The 18,087-nt window shown below is 39.8% G+C and overlaps 1 protein-coding gene across 5 annotated transcripts in view; it reads left to right on the top strand.

Moving 5' to 3' along the window:
• The first annotated feature begins 363 nt into the window (after positions 1 to 363).
• nub1 (negative regulator of ubiquitin-like proteins 1) overlaps positions 364 to 18,087 on the top strand; it is a 43,057-nt gene continuing 25,333 nt past the window's right edge. For 4 of the 5 annotated variants that reach the window (XM_072576279.1, XM_072576278.1, XM_072576277.1 and 1 more), the window contains exons 1-7: positions 364 to 505; positions 12,524 to 12,653; positions 14,573 to 14,731; positions 15,303 to 15,370; positions 15,931 to 16,001; positions 16,544 to 16,726; positions 17,291 to 17,379. In XM_072576279.1, coding sequence (XP_072432380.1) covers positions 12,525 to 12,653; positions 14,573 to 14,731; positions 15,303 to 15,370; positions 15,931 to 16,001; positions 16,544 to 16,726; positions 17,291 to 17,379 — 699 coding nt within the window. In that variant the 5' untranslated portion in view covers positions 364 to 505; position 12,524. Of the gene's footprint in view, positions 506 to 535; positions 770 to 12,523; positions 12,654 to 14,572; positions 14,732 to 15,302; positions 15,371 to 15,930; positions 16,002 to 16,543; positions 16,727 to 17,290; positions 17,380 to 18,087 lie in introns of those variants that run through there. The other variant, XM_072576276.1, reaches the window with a different exon arrangement.

Here is an 18,087-nt window from a genome sequence, read left to right as displayed (position 1 = left end):
TGAAATAAAGACGAAATATACTGAATCTGCCTGGCGACGGTTACATTGACTATCATTCAGTTCTGATGAAGAGCCACCGGACTCGAAACGTTAACTCTGCATTCGCCCCAGAGATGCTGTCAGACCTGCTGATTCTCGCCAGCAATTTTTGATTTCATATTGAGTTTAATTGCTGGACCGTGATTCTTTATCGAAACCAGCCCATACAAGATCACGGAAGGGGCGTGCCGTCACTGAAATGGGCGGGGCCGGAGAAAAGGGTGGGCTGGAGCCGAAGTTCACGGGGAGGGGCCAGAGGAAGGGGCGGAACGGAAAGTCACGGTTGAGGGCGAAGGGCGGAGCGAATATAACCCCGCCCCTGGCCGTGACGTCAGGTCACGCCTGAAGCCGGTCGATGAGAATAAAATCGTCAGTCGCCGGCCGTGTCTTTGTCACGTGATCAATATAACAATAAAAAGTGAGAGGTGATTGCTGAGGTATCTGGAACAGAGAAAGAGGGAAGAAGGTAAGGAACGGTCGGCCGGTGCATTGTCTCCCATAGCTCTTTCCCAGTACAGCCGGCAGTTTGGGCCTACCCACACCGTACAACGGTGGGATAACTAAAGCCTGGACCCCTTGCCCTCTGTAACGGCTTATGTCAACAGCAGCCCCGGGTAATGGGCATCTGCGCCGACTGACGCTTTCGGTTTTTGGCAACGGCTTCGCCCTCTGGCCTGGGTTAGCGGCCAGCCGAGGGCTGACTGACCAGGCATCATTTGCTCCTCTCCAGGTGACATATCATCCGATTTACTATCTTTAACCTTTTGCCATCAAATCATCTGTTCTTCTTTCCTTTCGCCTGAAGCACTGACATACATTTCGGGCTGCACATTTTAATCTTCAAGCAAACAAAGCCCCGTAAGCACTCGGGAGGACCGGCTAGACAAACCGAAACCACTACTTGCTAGACTGCAAGTGTTCTTAATCTCACCTGTTTTTTCACGGCATCTAATTCAGTCTATTGGGGTGAGAGGGGAATGTGCTGAATGATTAGTATTTCGAAGTCTAATTAGCACTCCATATAACTTGATTTAGTGGTTAGATATTTTAGCTCTATATTTAATAATTCCGTTTTTGGACATGAGTCTCAGCACCAGGGACCCAGGTTTGATTCCTGCCTCGGGTGACTCTGTGTGGAGTTTGCACATTCCTCTTATATCTGCGTGGGTTTCCTCTCTTTAGTTGAAAGAGCATCTCAGCAGACAGCAAGAAAATTTATTTTTGGTCACTCTCTATTTGACTTCAGTTCTTGGGAGTGAGGATACTACAGATTTCCTTACTGACCTTAGTCGTCCTTACTAAAAAGGGTAAATCCTGTTGCGTGGATGGGGCCAGGCTCCCTTGGGATACCTCTGCAAGGTTGTCTGTTTTGAAACAAACTCCAGCTTCTTCTAGCCTTTGAACAGTTAATTGAATCTAAAAACAAGGACTACAAATCTTAAGTAAACACTAAACTTACTCCCTCATTTCAAAATGTGTAATATTTTTTCCTGTAAAAATAAAATGAAACTATTATTAACCATTGTACATAATACTGTGATATGCGCCTAACAAGTTGCATTGTTAGAGCTTTTTTTTAACTAATTTCCTTTTTTTGTATTCTACCTATTTAACAATTGAGACAGCTTCCTCTTGTTTCTGATCCAATAAATATCACATCATTGATTAATATTCAAGATTAGAACAGTTTTGTGAGTGTATTCTGGAACTCTGGGCGATGTGAATTTTATTGCACGGACTTTGTTTAACATAACCTGTGCTGATCTCATGCGTTTTGGTTGGAAATCCCCAGCTTTAGATATCGAAAGTACAAGACAAAAGGCTGGTCTTGTACATTGTCTTATTGGGTAGTTTTTGTTTTCATGACATGTATGCAATTATAATTTTAACTGTAAAAGTTGATTTAAAGGAAAAAATTGAGTTGTTTCGCAGTAGAAAACTGAATTGCTTTAAAAAGTCACATCTTGTTTAAGCTTTTTGTGTTGTACTCATCAAGACATTTCAAGAATACAAAGCCAAGGGGAAAACCAACCTGCAGTATAAATTTTGGTTTTACTGCTGAATTAGTATTCTTGAAATGTCCTGATGCGTGCAAGAAACAAAGTCTTAGTAAAATGTCTCTTTCAGTAATCGTCAAGTCTGAGTACTTTTTTTTTCTTTAAAAGTTGGAAAATAACAGCAAATGATAGATGAGGCTGAGTGTTATCACAAACCCATAAGAGTGGAGAGTGTGGAAAGTTCAGTGCACAAGAAAATATTAAAAGGGAAAGGCGGAATTCAGCATAAAGTTGATGAGCTGATGGTAGAAATATACACAAATGGGTGTAACCTAGTGGGGATTACTGAAATGTGGTTCCAGGAAGATCAGAACTGGGAGTTAAGTATCTAAGGTATTCAGTGTTCTGAAAGAAGGAGCAGAAGTTGAAATTGTTTTATTGGTTAAGGATGATAGGGTATATTAAGAAAAGATATTGGCGCTAGGCGCCAAAATGTTGAATCCGTCCGGGTGGATATAAAAAGCAAGGAAAGAAACCCTTTTGTAGGACTAATATATACAGGCCCTTGAACATCCCTTCTGAAGTAGAGCACAGTATAAACCAGGAAATAAAGGCTTCTGAGAAGGACACAATGGTAATTTTGGGTGATTTTGATCCTCCATATTGGTTTGATTAATCAACTTGGCAAGGGTAGCCTCTGAGAAAGGTTCATAGAGCATATGAGGAATTGTTTCTCAGAGCAAAATGGAGTCAACCAGAGAACTGGTTACTTTACTTTAGGTTTTGGATTATGAGGAAGGATTGGTAAATAGCCTTGTATTTAAGGATCCTCTTGTAAAGAGTGATTGCAATATGCTAGAGTTACAAATTCTAACTGAAAGAGTGAAGACCGAGAGTTTTGCATATGAGAGTTTTAGTGTTGGGCAAAGATAATTTTACAGGCTTGAAAGGAATTGCGCCAATTGGACTAGGCAGGACAGTTGAAGAACAGTGGCAGATGCTTTGGCAGATTCTAAATGCCTTCTGATTAAAATATATCCCAGAGAGGAAGAGGATTTGTAAGATGAAAAATTATCCATGGCTTAACAAGGAAGTCAAAAAGAACATAAAGACACGACTGGGGCATAGCATACTGCAAAAGTTAGTGGCACTCTGGAGGATTGGGAGAATTTTAAACATTAGCAAAGGTTTACTAAAAACAAAATCAGAAGAGCTAAGATGAACAATTAAGGAAAACTAGCAGAAAACGTAAGCACTGACACCAAAAGCTGCTTAAAAAGCAAGTGTTGGCCCTTTAGAGGATGAGAATGGTGAGGTAACAATGGAGAAACTCAAAGGTAGCACAGGCACTAAACCAATATTTTGTCTTTTTTTTCATAGTGGAAAATTTCTTCTTAAAAATACAGGAATTTGGTGAAGTTAGTGTGATTAGGGAGAACTGTTGAAATTAAAGGCAGATAAGGCCCCCAGGGCCTGATGGCCCACATCCTAGGGTATTAAAGGAGGTGGCAATGGAGATGGTGGATGTATTAGTTATGATATTCCAAAAATCCCTGATTTCTGGAAAGGTAATTATAGATTGAAAATATGCTAATGTGACAACCTTATTCAAAAAAGGAAATAAGCAAAAAGTGAAACTGTAAACCAGCTAGTTTGACCTCTGTAGTGGGGAAGTTGCTAGCATCAATCAGAAAGGAGGAGGTAAGCCACTTTTGGAATACTGTCATTCTGACCTCGCTGCTGTATGCTGCGAAACCTGAAAGGATCGGAAAAGATTCTACAAAGCTGTTGCCAGTGTTGTGGGATTTGAGCTATAGGCAGAGGCTATTTTCTCTGGAGTGTTGGAGTCTAAGAGATGACCTTTTATAGAAGTTTATAAAATCTTGAGGGGCATGGATAGGGTAATTAGACAAGGTGGTTTCTCCAGGGTGGGGGAGTTTAAAACTAGAGGGCAAAAATTTAAGGTGAGGGGAAAGATTTTAAGAGACCTAAGGGACAACGTATCCATGCAGAGGGTGATGCATGTATGGAATGAGCTGCCAGAGGAAGTGGTAGAGGCTGGTCCAATTAAACATTTTAAAAGGCAGCTGGATGGGTATATGAACAGGAAGGCTGATTGAGGTATATAAAATGCTAAATGCGATTGATAAGGTGGACGTTGAACAAATGTTTTTCCCCCTTGTGGGATGGTCTCAAACATGAGGTCATAGATATGGAGTGAGAGTAGGTAGATTTCAAATGGAAATGAGGAATCGGAAGGCTGTAAATCTGTGGAACTCACTGCCCAAGAGTGCAGTGCAGGCAAAATCAAGTAGCAGTTTCAAGAAAGAGTGACTGTATGGATCTGTTTTAGATCAGTTTTTATAACTCTTCAGTAAATAAATACCACTTGTATAACTAATTACGTCTCCAGCTTTATTATTCTGTATGATTATGTTTCTGATTTATGTAGCGTGGAAGTAGAGTTGGAACTACAGTCACTTTAGCTAAACCCATTTGCTGGCTGATTCTCCTCTTTTTATCCCTTCCCCCATTCTTAAAAAGCTTGAACTAAAGAATGGTGATATACTAATGTGACCCATGCTTTTACATGGTATGGCAGACTGTATAAAGTTCCCTATTGAGACCACTGCCTGTCTATCATTTCCTTGGTGGTGGGACCCATCAGTGAGAATCCTAATACTGACCACCGTAAAGTAGTTTTTCTTGAATGCTATATTAGATTAGATTAGCTCAGAATCTGTACAGTATGGAAACTGGCCCTTTGGCCCAACAAGTCCAAACTGACCCTCTGAAGAGTAACCCGTCCAGACCCATTTCCTTCTGACTAACGTACCTAACATTATGGGGTAATTTAGCATAGCCAACTCACCTAACCTGCACATCTTTGAACTGTGGGAGGAAACCAGAGCACCTGGAGGAAACCCACGCAGACACAGGGAAAATGTGCAAACTCCACACACAATTGCCCGAGGCTGGAATTGAACCTGGGACCCTGGCACTGTGAGGCAGCAGTGCTAAGTGTCAGTCATAGCCTTCCATCTCAAGGCAGTGGTTTATGCTGTGGTGAACAGTGTTTAGCTCTCACCTTCATCCAGATTTGCTAAGTTGGCCATCAGCTTAGTGTCCTGATCAGAGAACAGTTTTTCTCCAACCATGATCCGAAGCTGCTGCATATTGTGAAGTTTGTTGGTCTGGCAAAATTCTCGCAGTTGTAATGAAATGCTATGCTCCAGAACTAATTGCACCACAAGTCAAACTGTTCCACTATAACTACAACATTAGCATCTGCAACATGCATAATTTCGCAAAGACCAAATGGATTCAGGCCAATTATAGCTCCATCAGGTTATTCTTTATTGTGGAGAAAGTGACAACTGCAGATGCTGGAAATTTAGTTTCTGAATGATTCGTGAAGAAGGGCTTTTGCCCGAAATGTCGACTCTCCAGCTCCTCTGATGCTGCCTGACCTGCTGTGCTTTTCCAGCACCACACTCTTTCTTCAGTCTTGACTGTAGCAAGTTGGAGATGATTCAACAATGTTGTTGAACTGACACTTGCACTTTCAGTCTGTAACCTGCTCACTGACCTATTCAATTCTACCTCAGCTGCTAACCTCAGTGTAGCATTGGTCTAAGTGTGGACAGAGTGAGCTGAATGTGAGTGTGATAGCCTTTGACATCAAGACAACATTTGATTTGGATATGTCACCAAGTAGCCATGCCGAAAAGTGGGATGTGAGAATTGGGGAAAGCTCTTTTGCTGTTTTGGAACACATTTGACATGGTTGAGGTCTCTGGAGATTAATTATCTCTGTTCCTGTACTTCACTGTAGGGGTTCCTTGGTAGTATCTTAGGCCTGAGCACCTTCAGCTGCAACAATGTTCTGTTCTTCAGAAGGTGACATTTATGCAAACATCAAAAATGCTCAGTACTAAAGAATGCTCAAGATATTGAAGGTGGAAATGGACAATGTACCTCAAATGCCAAGCAGCACCTGTCTCTAACAAAAGAGAATCTATCCACTTTCCCCAGTGGCTTCACAATCTGAGTCATCCACTGTCCATATCATTGATCAGAAAATGAACTGTATTAGCCCCATGTACTCTCTGATTTTAGAGCAGGTTAGAGGCTAGAAATCTGAGCAACTCACCAACTGACTCCTCCAAATGCAAGTCCTTGTTCTCCACTTGTCTGGAGCACAACTCCAACAGCAATCAATCTTTATGCTACCTAGGACCAAGTAGCACACTTAATTGACACCAAATAAGCACACAATTTAACTTGCACTCACTCTGCCATCAATGCACAGTCACAGCAGTGTGTATCATCCACAGGATGGACTGCATCAACTTCAACAAATTAACTTCCTCGCCAGCCAGCAAGGGCATTGCTTCAAGAAGGCAGCTTTCTGTAGAACATAGAAAATTACAGCACAGAACAGGGCCTTTGGCCCATGACATCATGCAAAATAAAATAACTTAACGTATGCATCCCTCAACTCACTGCTATCCATGTGCATGTCCAGCAGTCGCTTGAATTTCCTTAATGATTCTGCTTCCACCACCACCAGTGGCAACGTATTTCATGCATTCACAACTCTCTCTCTGCGTAAAGAGCCTTTCTCCTACCATCTTAAACCTATGACCCCTCATACCAGTCAATCCTGCCCTGGGGAAAGGTCTCTGGCTATTGACTCCATCCATTTCCTCTTCCTTGTCGACACACAGACACACAGACACACAGACACACAGACACACAGACACACAGACACACAGACACACAGACACACAGACACACAGACACACAGACACACAGACACACAGACACACAGACACACAGACACACAGACACACAGACACACAGACACACAGACACACAGACACACAGACACACGGCGAGCCTTCTTTGCACTCTCTCCAAAGCCTCTGTATCTTTCCTCTAGCAGGGCAACCAGAACTGCACACAATATTCCAAGTGTGGCCTCACCAGGGACTCGTAGCACTGTAGCAAAACCTCACTACTCTTAAACCCAATCCCCTGTTAATGACCAAAACACCATATGCTTTCTTAACAAACCTATCCACTTGGGTGGCAACATTGAGGGATCTATGTAACTGCACATCCAGATCCCTCTGTCCCTCCACACAGCCAAGAGGCCTGTCTTTAATGCAATATTCAGCATCCAAGTTCAACACTCCAAAATGCATCACTATGGATTTATCCAGGTTGAACTCTATCTGCCATTTCTCAGCCCAGCTCTGCATCCTGTCTATGTCGCACTGCAGCCTGCAATAGCCCTTGACACTATTGATGCACCTCCAACCTTTGTGTCCTGTGCAAATCTACTAACCCACCCGTCGACTTCCTCATCCAAGTCATTTATAAAAAGTACAAACAGCAGAGGCCCAAGAACAGAGCCCTGCAGGACCCCACTCAACACTGACCTCCAGGCAGAATGCTTTCCATCTAAAACCACTCTCTGCCTTCTGTCAGCCAACCAATTCTGAATCCAGGTAGCCAAATCTCCCTGTATCCCATACTTTCTGACCTTCTGAATGACCCTACCACGGGGAACCTTATCAAATGCCTTGCTGAAGTCCATATACACCACATCCACCGCTCTACCTTTGTTGACCTGTCTTGTCACCACCTCAAAGAACTCAATAAGATTTGAGGCATGACCACGCTGCCTTTAATCACACTATGCTTTGCCAAATAGTCAGAAATCCTATCCCTCAGAATTCTTTCCACGACTTTGCTGACCACTGATGTAAGACTGACTGACTAGTCTGTAATTGCCAGGGATTTCCCTATGACCCTTCTTGAAAAGAGAAACAACATTTGCCTCCTTCCATTCCTCTGGTACAACTCCCATGGAGAGTGAGGAGTCAAAGATCTTCGCCAGCGGCTTAGCAACCTCCTTTCTCGCTTCCTGGAGCAGCCTAGGATAAATCTGGTCTGGCCCTGGGGACTTATCAATCTTTAATGTTTTCCAAACTTTCCAGCATATCAACTTCAATCTTGATCTAGTCAAACCTATATCCTAGCTCCTCACAACAAGGTCCCTATCCTTAGTGAAAATCGAAGCACAAAAAAAAACTCATTTAGGGCTTCCCCATCTGCCCAATCCACACACAAGTTCCCTGATCGGCCCTGCCTTCTCCCTGATCATTCTTATTCCTCATGTATGAGTAAAATGCCTTTTGGTTCACTAATGTTTTTAAAAAAACATCATCATGTGGTTTGATTCAGCGCGACCCTTTGGCAGGGCAGTCTCTTCCCACATTTGCTGCAGGTGAAGACTGGGATGAGAAGATGCATGTTTTTGATGCCTTTTGGTCTCTTTCTTTCTGTCTTGGCCAATTGAGCATTGTTTCTGCTTACCTCTTCTAATTCCCTTATTTCAGTCAGCCTCCAGATATCAACACAGTCTGTGCCCATACCAACCATCTTCGTTATACTTGCAGAGATCTTTGCAGTGGAAGCTTAGATATCTATACAGAAGGTCTTTAGAAAAACAGTTACCATATGTTCAATGAATCTGACCAAACAATGTCTTTGGCTGACTAATGTGTCTCTTCTTTTTAAAATGACTTGTAGAATGTGGGTATCACTGGCATTGTCCCTAGTTGCCCTTGAGAAGATGGTAATGATCTGTCTGTTTTGAACTGCGACACAATGGTATAGGTAGATCCCAATGTTGTTCAGGAAGGAATTCCAAGATTTTGACTGAACAAGTCAGGATGGTAAGTGGCTTGGAGGGGAACTTTGCAGGTGGTGGTGTTCCCAGGTATTTTCTGACCTTGTCCTTCTGGTAGTTGTGCTGTTGTCAAAGGATATTGGGCAATTTCTGCAGTGCAGCTTGCAGATGGTACATACTGCTACTCAGTATTTGTGGTGTAGTGCCAAAGAAAATGGGCTGTCTTGTCCTGGATAGTGTTGAGTTTTGAGTGTTGTTGGAGCTGCAGTTATCCAGGAAAGTGGGCAATATTCCATCATCTTCCTGAAGAAGGGCTTATGCCCGAAACATCGATTCTCCTGCTCCTTGAATGCTGCCTGACCTGCTGCAATTTTCCAGCAACACATTTTCAGCTCTGATCTCCAGCATCTGCAGTCCTCACTTTCTCCTCGAATATTCCATCACATGCCTGGCTTGTAGTTGGTGGACAGTTTTGAGGAGATGGGAGGAAAGTTTACTTATAGTAATCCTTGCTTCTGATGTGCTCTTGTCACCACATATTTATGGCGAATCCAGTTTATTTTATGGTCAGTGGTAAACCTCAGATTTGAATAGTGGGATTTTCAGTAGTGGTAATGTCATTCAATGTCAAATGGCAGTGGTTAGATTCCATCATTGGAGATGGTAATTGCTAACATTTGTGTGGTGCCAATGTTACTTGAATGCTGACAGAATTGCCACACTTCTGATCCCTTGGGTTAGTAACCTAGTCCTACCAGATGCTGAGGATATTTGAGATGAAGGTGGAAATAATTCTGGTTTTCCTCCTGTCAAACACTGTCCAGGTCTTTGTAGTGAGGACAAGATTGATGATAAATTTGTAGTTTCATATTCTGTCAGATGAGTTCCATTCCACATTCTTACTCAGCTTGAATATAATAGCCACAAGCTTAGCAATTTGTTGATTTTAGTAACGAGTGATTAGTTTCACATGGAGGCTACACAATTAACAGCTATGAACAACTTTATGTTGGCAAAGTTGATATTAGTATGGCAAAGCTCTGGACTGGTGATGAGCAAGCCAAACTTTTTTTCTTTGTCACAGTACCATATTTTGGCATGTTTGTGTGCCATCATCGGTGTAGAGCAACTCCAAGGATTTGGCACTCTTCTTTTCTTTCCTCCTCCCCTGAGATCCAAAACTAGGATGAAAGGAAGATAGGGTGGTGTATTAGGAATATCAACGGACTAGTAATCTAGAGCTTCCAGGCTAATGTTGTGGTGATGTGGATTTGAAATTTCACCATGGTGTTTGTATTGAATTCAAAGTCTGAAATTGCAAAGTGAGCTTAATGACAACTATGTCAATTGTTGTCTTTTTTTTTTCAAGAAAATAAACCATTTCATTCACTAACTTCCTTTTTTCTAAGGAGAAAACCTCTATGTCCTAGCTGTTTTGGCCTATGTGACTCCTGACGCCAATAGTGTTGATTCTCCTCTGCCACTGGGCCATTTTAGGGATGAGTATTAAATGCTGGCATAGCCAATGACTCCCACATTCCATGCATAGATTTTTTAAAAAAAAATGTTTTCTTTCAATTCTGGTATGAATTGACATCTAGGTAACCTGAAAACGAGCAACAGCAAAGAGAAGAATGTTGTGCCAGTTTAAGATTTTTTTGTATCCACTTTGAAGGGTTTGGATGTTGGACTCTTAGCTGACATTATCCATCATGTCATTGGAAAACGTGGGTGACATTGACCAGCTTCAGCAGGCACCCATCTTTATCCAGTGATTTTAAATAGACAGATTCTGCTCGTATAGCCAAATGTGTTGGTGAAACTTAATATATAGTAGTCTCCTTTTGCTCATGGCATTTCTCTTGCAGCTGGTTAAGATATTATGTATCCATTATAGATCTTCCATTCTGAAACCACACTGGGTTTTAGGGTATAAGTATTTAACTAGCCTCTGCAGTCTGACTGGGGCAACATGATGTTCACCAAGGGTGTCTCAATAGTTGTTGCAAACTGCTTGGGTTTAAAGGGTTATAATTTTTATGTCGGACTATCTGGGGCACTGGCTCCAGCATCAGCAGAGACAGATGTTTATGAAGGTACTACAGGATTGTAATATCATGTTTTGATTTATTCACATAACAACATAGCACGAGTTCATACCTATGACAAGCGAGACAACAGATATGCAGATAGGCTGGTTTTCATTTTTGCCCTGATACACTGACTTTGTAAAATGCTTCCTTAATCATATAATCTCCTGGAACCACAACCCATTTTTCCAATTGTATATCTCATTTGATGAAAAGCATCTCTGCTTTGGGTTTGTAATGGAGCCCTTTTTTGCTGATTGACCTTTTTTTTTAAATCCTGTCACAGCCCCTGGCATTCTCCTTTCTCAAAAGATCTTCTGGCAGAGTAGTACAGTAGTAGCTTGTGCATCATCTGGTACTCTTTTGGACTTCACTTGCAATAACTCTTGATGTATTCAAGGGCTTCTTGCTTGAGTCTGACTAAATGGAGTGGTTTGCTCAACATCCGTACGGGTTTGCACGCATGCCCACTGCTCAAAGTAGTTGGACTGTTCCATATCACCTAGCCTTTCTCCAAAAACATTGCGAAAAAAACAAGTCCATCAGGAAGCAGTCAGCATGTAGTATCCTTGCAGGGAAAGGAGAGGATGGACCCTGTCACATGGTTCCCTGAACAGACAGTCATTTTAGCAGAATATCTCATCACCAGAACCTTCCACCAAGAAGTCATTTAACTAATGGTAAGAGGGGCACCATCTCTGAGATCCTTGTATGCCCAGTCTGACTGTGCCACTGCATGCTGCCCTCTGTGGCTGCAGGTGAGATGAGAATGTCTCCAATCTCCTTCTGGAATGTGCCTTTGCAGAGGAAGTCTGGAGAAAGATAATGATTTTTTTGTCAAGATTTGTCCCAAGCAGCTCCATGATGCAGCACTCTATGCTCTACGGTCTGTTTCCCGGGACACACAGACATGTCGACTGCACCCGGAAGATCATTAACTCGGCGAAAGAGTGGTCTGCCTGAAAATCTTGTCAGCCTTCTAGAGCAAGGAGCTGGCCCTGACCAGCCATTGCAGACTGGCACATTCCAAGGTCCAGGACTACATGCTGAATGATGCACTAAAGCTTGGGGCAGCTGCTGTATGAGGTCTTTCTGCTAAAATTAAATGGGGGTCCATTCAGTTATCAAACCTTCCCAGTGTCTGAAATCTATCTTAGTGTGTAGTCTTGTATAAGTAAGATGCCTCTGGATTGTTTGTTTGTTTGTTTGGATTGAATCAAACTCCAGTGATTTTTTTTTTTTTGTTTTTGTTTCCTTTTGTATAAAACTGAACTGCGTTCTTCATGTGTGTTTATACTTACTTTTTTTTTGCATCTATGTAATACTTTTTGTAAAAAGTATTTTTTGAAATTTTTAAAATTAGATTCCTTGAGTGATGTTAATCTTGAGCCAGTTAGCTTTATTTCCACCCCCTCCCCCCCCCCCCCCACTCCTCATTTTCGGTATGTTTAGTGTGGAATTACAGAAATCCTGAATTGTGAGAGAAACCAGTTTAATTGCTTGCTAGCTTCCTGTTGTACCTAATTCCTAGATTGCATTGTATCACAATCATGAAATGGGCTTTTATTGAGTTTAATCACTAACTACAGGGCAGGTTCATTAATAGTAATAGAATGTTTGTTCGAGGTGTTGGTTGTCAAGTTGCAATACAATATTTTAACTGGGATTTTATTTTGAAACTTTTTTCTTTTTAGAATGGCAACTGACGGCCCACCAGAGAATGTGGTTCAGGACCAAGTTAGGTCACTACTGGAGAACGAAAAGGTCAAACTTTGGGAGCCTCCTTACACAGCTGAAAATAAAGATGCTTCACCAGAGCTAAAAGTATGGAACATAAATTGTAGTACTAGTAAGAAACATCTTGCACATGCAAATAAGTAGTAACCAGCAATGTCAGATTTCTTTTGCGAGGGAAACTCCTCTCACTAAACAACAAGCTGTCCATGGAATATGCTGTCTTTTCAAGGTGTTTCTGCTGTTAGCAATGTCTGGCTGTAAAGGTGTCTGTGCATTTTTTTTGTTTGAAGATACAATTGTTATCTTAACACTGGCCCTATATCTGCAAAGAGAAAGCAGTCCAAAACAGCAGCGCAAACACTCTTGCAGTGTGAACTTCATGCTGTAAATGTTTTCAGAAAGCATTCTAGTATGGGATCAAGTTGATAGAAACAGATAAAATAAAATATTTTTAAATAATCATTGAAGGTACATAAGTGTATTTGTTGGAAAATTATGAAGTGGTGTACAGATGAAAATACCAATGGATTATTTGCCCATGTTTTAAAGCTTTGTCTAACCATTAAAATCATCTGAAAATAAGAAAATTAATCTTTAAATTTTATTTACAGAACTGATATCCCTTTTTACATCAACCTTAACACCAGGAGCATTTGCAAAGTATTATTGGCAGGAACTTAACCCTAGCTCATGGATCCATTCTGCAAATTCTAGGGAGAAGAGTTTCAAATAATTTTTCTGGTAGTGATAATGTCTACCTGCTACTTGTTTTGCAACAACCTCATCGCCATTATTATGAAAAATCCTAGAGTGGTTGACTGTTAAGTGAAACTAAAATAACATCCTGCAGCTGATTTGTTTTATAAAACAATATTAAAACCAATTAACCAGCTGTACCTATAATCATGAACTTTCAGGGTGTTTTTTATATATGCGTTTACTTTTCCATTCTCAAAACCTGAACATCATTTTTTTTTAAGCTTTCACCCAGAATAACCTACCCTGATAAATAAACGTTGCTTTACTATACTTTATTAACTGCAATGAGACACAGGTAAGCATAGACTGTTGATAAGGATCTTGGTTAATAATTTTTTTTTATCACCTTGTTTAAACTGGCAGTTTTTATTTAAGATCTGGAATATACTGTCTGCAAGAGTGGTTGAACCAAATTCTGTAATTAAAAAAATTCAAAATTTGGAAAATTGTTATTCTTAGTTATGGGGATAGGGCAGGGAATTGGACAAAGTAGATAGACAGTTGAATTGCTTCTTTCTGTGCTGTAAGATCCTAGAGATCAAAAACAGTCACACTTAAAAATTAAATTTCATTATCAATTCAATAAATGCATTTCTGCAACCAGATGCTTGAACCCATGTCTTGTGGGTAAACTGGGATTTCCCATACTTACTTTCTCTTTTGTTTTACTATAGTTATTTCAATTCTGTTTTTTTTTTTTGAAAAGCACTTTTTACTTGATGTAGAGAAATGGATTGCATTAAAAACATTTGATTCAATGAATATCCTCTTTTGTTTTTGTTTACAACTTTTGGGCCATGTGATTATACAGAATAGATTGAGTTATTTGGTTCTGCTATTTAGCAATAATAACCAAATTAAAGGTAGTATTCAGTGCTATCATTCTGGTGATGAATACCAAGGGTTTGTTGCTTGCCTGGTAGATAGGCTTTGTTAATCACTAATCTACACTTGAATATGAGTGCAATGCTGCATTAGCTGGAAATCTGAAACAAACTAAATGCTGGCGAAATTCAAGTCTGGCAGCTTCTTTGGACAGAAACAGTTAAGACTAAGTTTTAAAAACGGTGACTCTGTTTCTGTCACCACAAAAGCTGCTGGACCTGCTGAATTTCTTCAGTGTTTGTTTACTTGTGTTTCTTACTGATCAATACTTGCTTGTATAATCTCATGAAGTGTTGGCATAAGTATTTAATTTTATGTCAAGAATAAGTGATTCTTTAAAATCTCCTACTTTTTCCAATCAGATTCTGGGTGAGAAATATGCATTACAGTTGTGCATTGATTCGAGTATGGTGGAAAATGTTCTTGAAAATTTGAGGTGTAATTCACTGCAAGGCTTGAATGCAAAAAAAACATTTGAGGACACTGGACTTGCGACAATCCGTATCAATTATACCAGTCATGTAAGTGACTTTTTGTTTCATTTGTAATGGTGCAACCATTTAATGAACTCTGATCTGAAACTCCATTTGTATCTGAGTGACACTTGTTCTTTCCAAGTCAAAAATAACATTTGCTACAATTATTTACCTTTTTTTTTATTTTTATTGAAGAACCTTTTTTAACAGAATAACTCCAGATCCTTGTTCAAATAACTTTTGCTTTGTGCAGGGTACTTGCAGAGTTTGATTTTAAAGTCACACAACACCAGGTTATAGTCCAACTGGTGTATTTGGAAGCACTAGCTTTCTGGGCGGGGGGGGTGGTTGTTCCTTCAGATGGCTGTGGAGCATCCCTCCAAAAGCTAGTCCGTCCAAATAAACCTGTTGGACTATATCCTGGTGTAATGATTTTTAATTTTGTACACCGCAATCCAACACTAGCATCTCCAAATCATGCAGACTTTAGCAACTAGATTAAAACTGACTATTTATAGTTGCTGGCTGTTCTCTTCAAAACTTGAAATATGGTTTATTAATATGATTTAGAATATCAGTGAATACAGTTTGAAATATATTGTTTTTAATATTGCAGACAAAAAGAAAAGAGAAAACTAAGTTGACAACTAAACTAAACATTTCAGCCAAAGATCTAAGAGCTGAGTAAGTCCTGAGCCTGTTTGAGCTGTGAAGAATTCTTCGGAAGATGGTTACAATTATCAGTTTAAGATTGCTGCATTATAAAACAAATGTGATTTCTTCCATATGTACTTATTAGCAAATGTTATTTGTATCTACTTTTTTAAAATAAAATTTCATTCCTATTTTTACTTTATTAAAATGTAATAGAAAAAAATCTATTCTCTGGAATTGGGCATTGCTATCAAAGCCTGTATTGTATTGCTGCTACAAATGTTAAAACTTTACAAGACAAAATGCAGGCTTTGCTAAATGGATTGTATGCTGACATTGGTTTACTTTATGTAGTTTATACTTTCTGTGCTGGGAAATAAAATTTCTTTTTAGAAACCTGAGGGTCGTAAGGCAAAACAAAAAAATATCAAAGAGACCCAGATGTCTTTAAAATGCCTACTTTGCTCACATGATGCCTACCTTGCATTTCTTCACACTGGTATAAGCAATAGAAGTTGGACTATAGTCTTTTGTAGTCATGCCTTTTTTGAGAATTGCATCTCCATAATCGTACTTTCATTCCTGCACAGAATTGCGAAATTGACTGGAATGAATGAACAACATGTTAAACTCATAATGAATTCCAAAGTTCTTAAAATGGGTAAGTGGTTTGCAATAATAATAGTATTGTTCCATTCTAATAAGTCTGCAAAAAAGATCTGTATTAACCTCCCAGTCCTTCGAATGACTTCCCCCACATTAATCACTGTCTGGGTTCTAATCCACAAGTAAAGGCCTTGAGACCTTTCCTTTATTGTGGATGTCATGTTCCCAACAATAGATAATTACCGAAGTAATTGTGGTGCCCTATAGGAAATCATCATTTTCATTGTTTTGTCACTTGCTAATCTAAGTAACAATGGACAATTTTCCTTAACTGAATCACAGAATTCAGCTTCTGGTTCAATTATTTTGTAGGTTTGACCATTAGAATTTAATGTATTTACATGCTTAATATATGCTGAGATTTCTAAACTAAAACAAACCTGCTCTGTTCAGTAACAAAGCAGAGATGAGTAGTTCCAAGGGAAGGAAAAATTAAACTGGGTCCCTCCCATTCCAATAAACTTATAGAAATTTAATGTTACAATACACAGTGTCATATAGTATTTTTCATGGCAAAAGTCTCTTTTTTTTTTTCAGATCGATCGCTTGCTGAACAGAATGTAAAAAATAATTCGTTAATTATGGTGATGCAAATAACTCTGACTGAAGAAGAAGCAAAAGAACAGGAGATAAATTGTCAAGAGGAGATGAAAGAACAGGATGAGAGGAAAGCCAAAATATCTAGGACCAGAAAGGGTGCTGAAATCTTAGCTCAGCATGGTAAGCTTATCTTATTTTTCTTAAAATAATAATTTGGAATAAAATTTCCTATCCCTCTTTATGTTTATGGAACCAGTAATTAATTACTGACTGAGTCATGTGTGATTTATATCATGTCCTGAAATTCTCTTGCCTTGCTACTAACCCCTTCAACATTCTGTCTGTAATAATTTTCAGTAGATTTAGTAAGTGAATCAGCTGGGGTTATGAGGGGAGTAGTATGGGGGGGAAAAGTGTTTTGTGAGAAGGAAGAACAACCATTGTTTTGCTTGCCTTTCCTAGCAACGTTTGAAATATGTAAAGTTTTCAACAGCATGGGAACAATTTGTGCCTGTGCTGACTTTAGTGAGGAAAGATGATGACATATAGCATCCCTTCATGTGCTCTTAAAGGTGGTAGGGAAACCTGTTGCTGAAAATTTGCCAATATCCTTGGATTACATGGGGTGTGGACTCAAGTTGACCATGTGATATTTCATTATTCATTATTAACTTGAACACTTTTAATTTGTAGACTTTATTTTGAGTGGGTGATTGAAATAAATGGAACATTTTTCTCTTCTAGGTGAAAATACAGATCTCAGTAATGTTCCATATTTAGAAATCGCAGATCAGAAAGGGCGGCCAATCCCTATTCCTGCTGCGGAAAAAAAGGTAAGTGATTTGCATTTAACAAATTTTTACGAACATAATATAGTCCTCTAGTTTAGCCTCTGACTTACCCTTTAAAGCTACAGTATTTCTGTGATTTTTGGTTTAATTCAATTCCTAGTTGACTATTACCCTAAGGAGATGCAATGTTAATGGCATGGAGCAATAGTTAAGTTCATTCTTGTTTGAGATGGTCATTGCCTGCCATTTGTGTAGCATGATTGTTACTTGCCAGCTCAAACCTGGATATTCCCAGGTCTTGCTGATATTTGGATATGGATTGTTTCAGTATCTTAAGTTATGAAATGCGTTGAACATTGTGCAAATATTCCCATTTCTGACCTTATGAAGAAGGGAAGGTCATCAAAGCAGCAGCTTCAAGGTGGGTGGGCCTAGGACACTAAAGAATGCCTGCACAACCATCCAGCAGCTGAGATGACTGGTCTCTAAAACCACAACCATCTTTCTAGGGATGACTTCAACCAGTGGAGATTTTCCTTTTTTTTTCCTCTGATTGCAGTTTTGTCAGGACTCCTTGATGCTACGTTTAGTCTAATGCTGCCTTAATGTCAAGGGCAGTCACTCTCTCTCCCCTTACCTCTAGAGTTCCTTTTTTGTTTGTTTTTGGTCCCTGTTTTAAACCAAGGCAATAATGAAGTGGCCCTGGCAGAACCCAAGCTGGGTGTCAGTGAGCACATGCTGCTTGATAGC

Source organism: Chiloscyllium punctatum, chromosome 8 (genome assembly GCF_047496795.1).
Source record: "Chiloscyllium punctatum isolate Juve2018m chromosome 8, sChiPun1.3, whole genome shotgun sequence".
Taxonomy (NCBI): Eukaryota; Metazoa; Chordata; class Chondrichthyes; order Orectolobiformes; family Hemiscylliidae; genus Chiloscyllium; species Chiloscyllium punctatum.
Note: the sequence above shows the minus strand (reverse complement) of the source record. Positions and strands in the feature narration are given on the sequence as shown.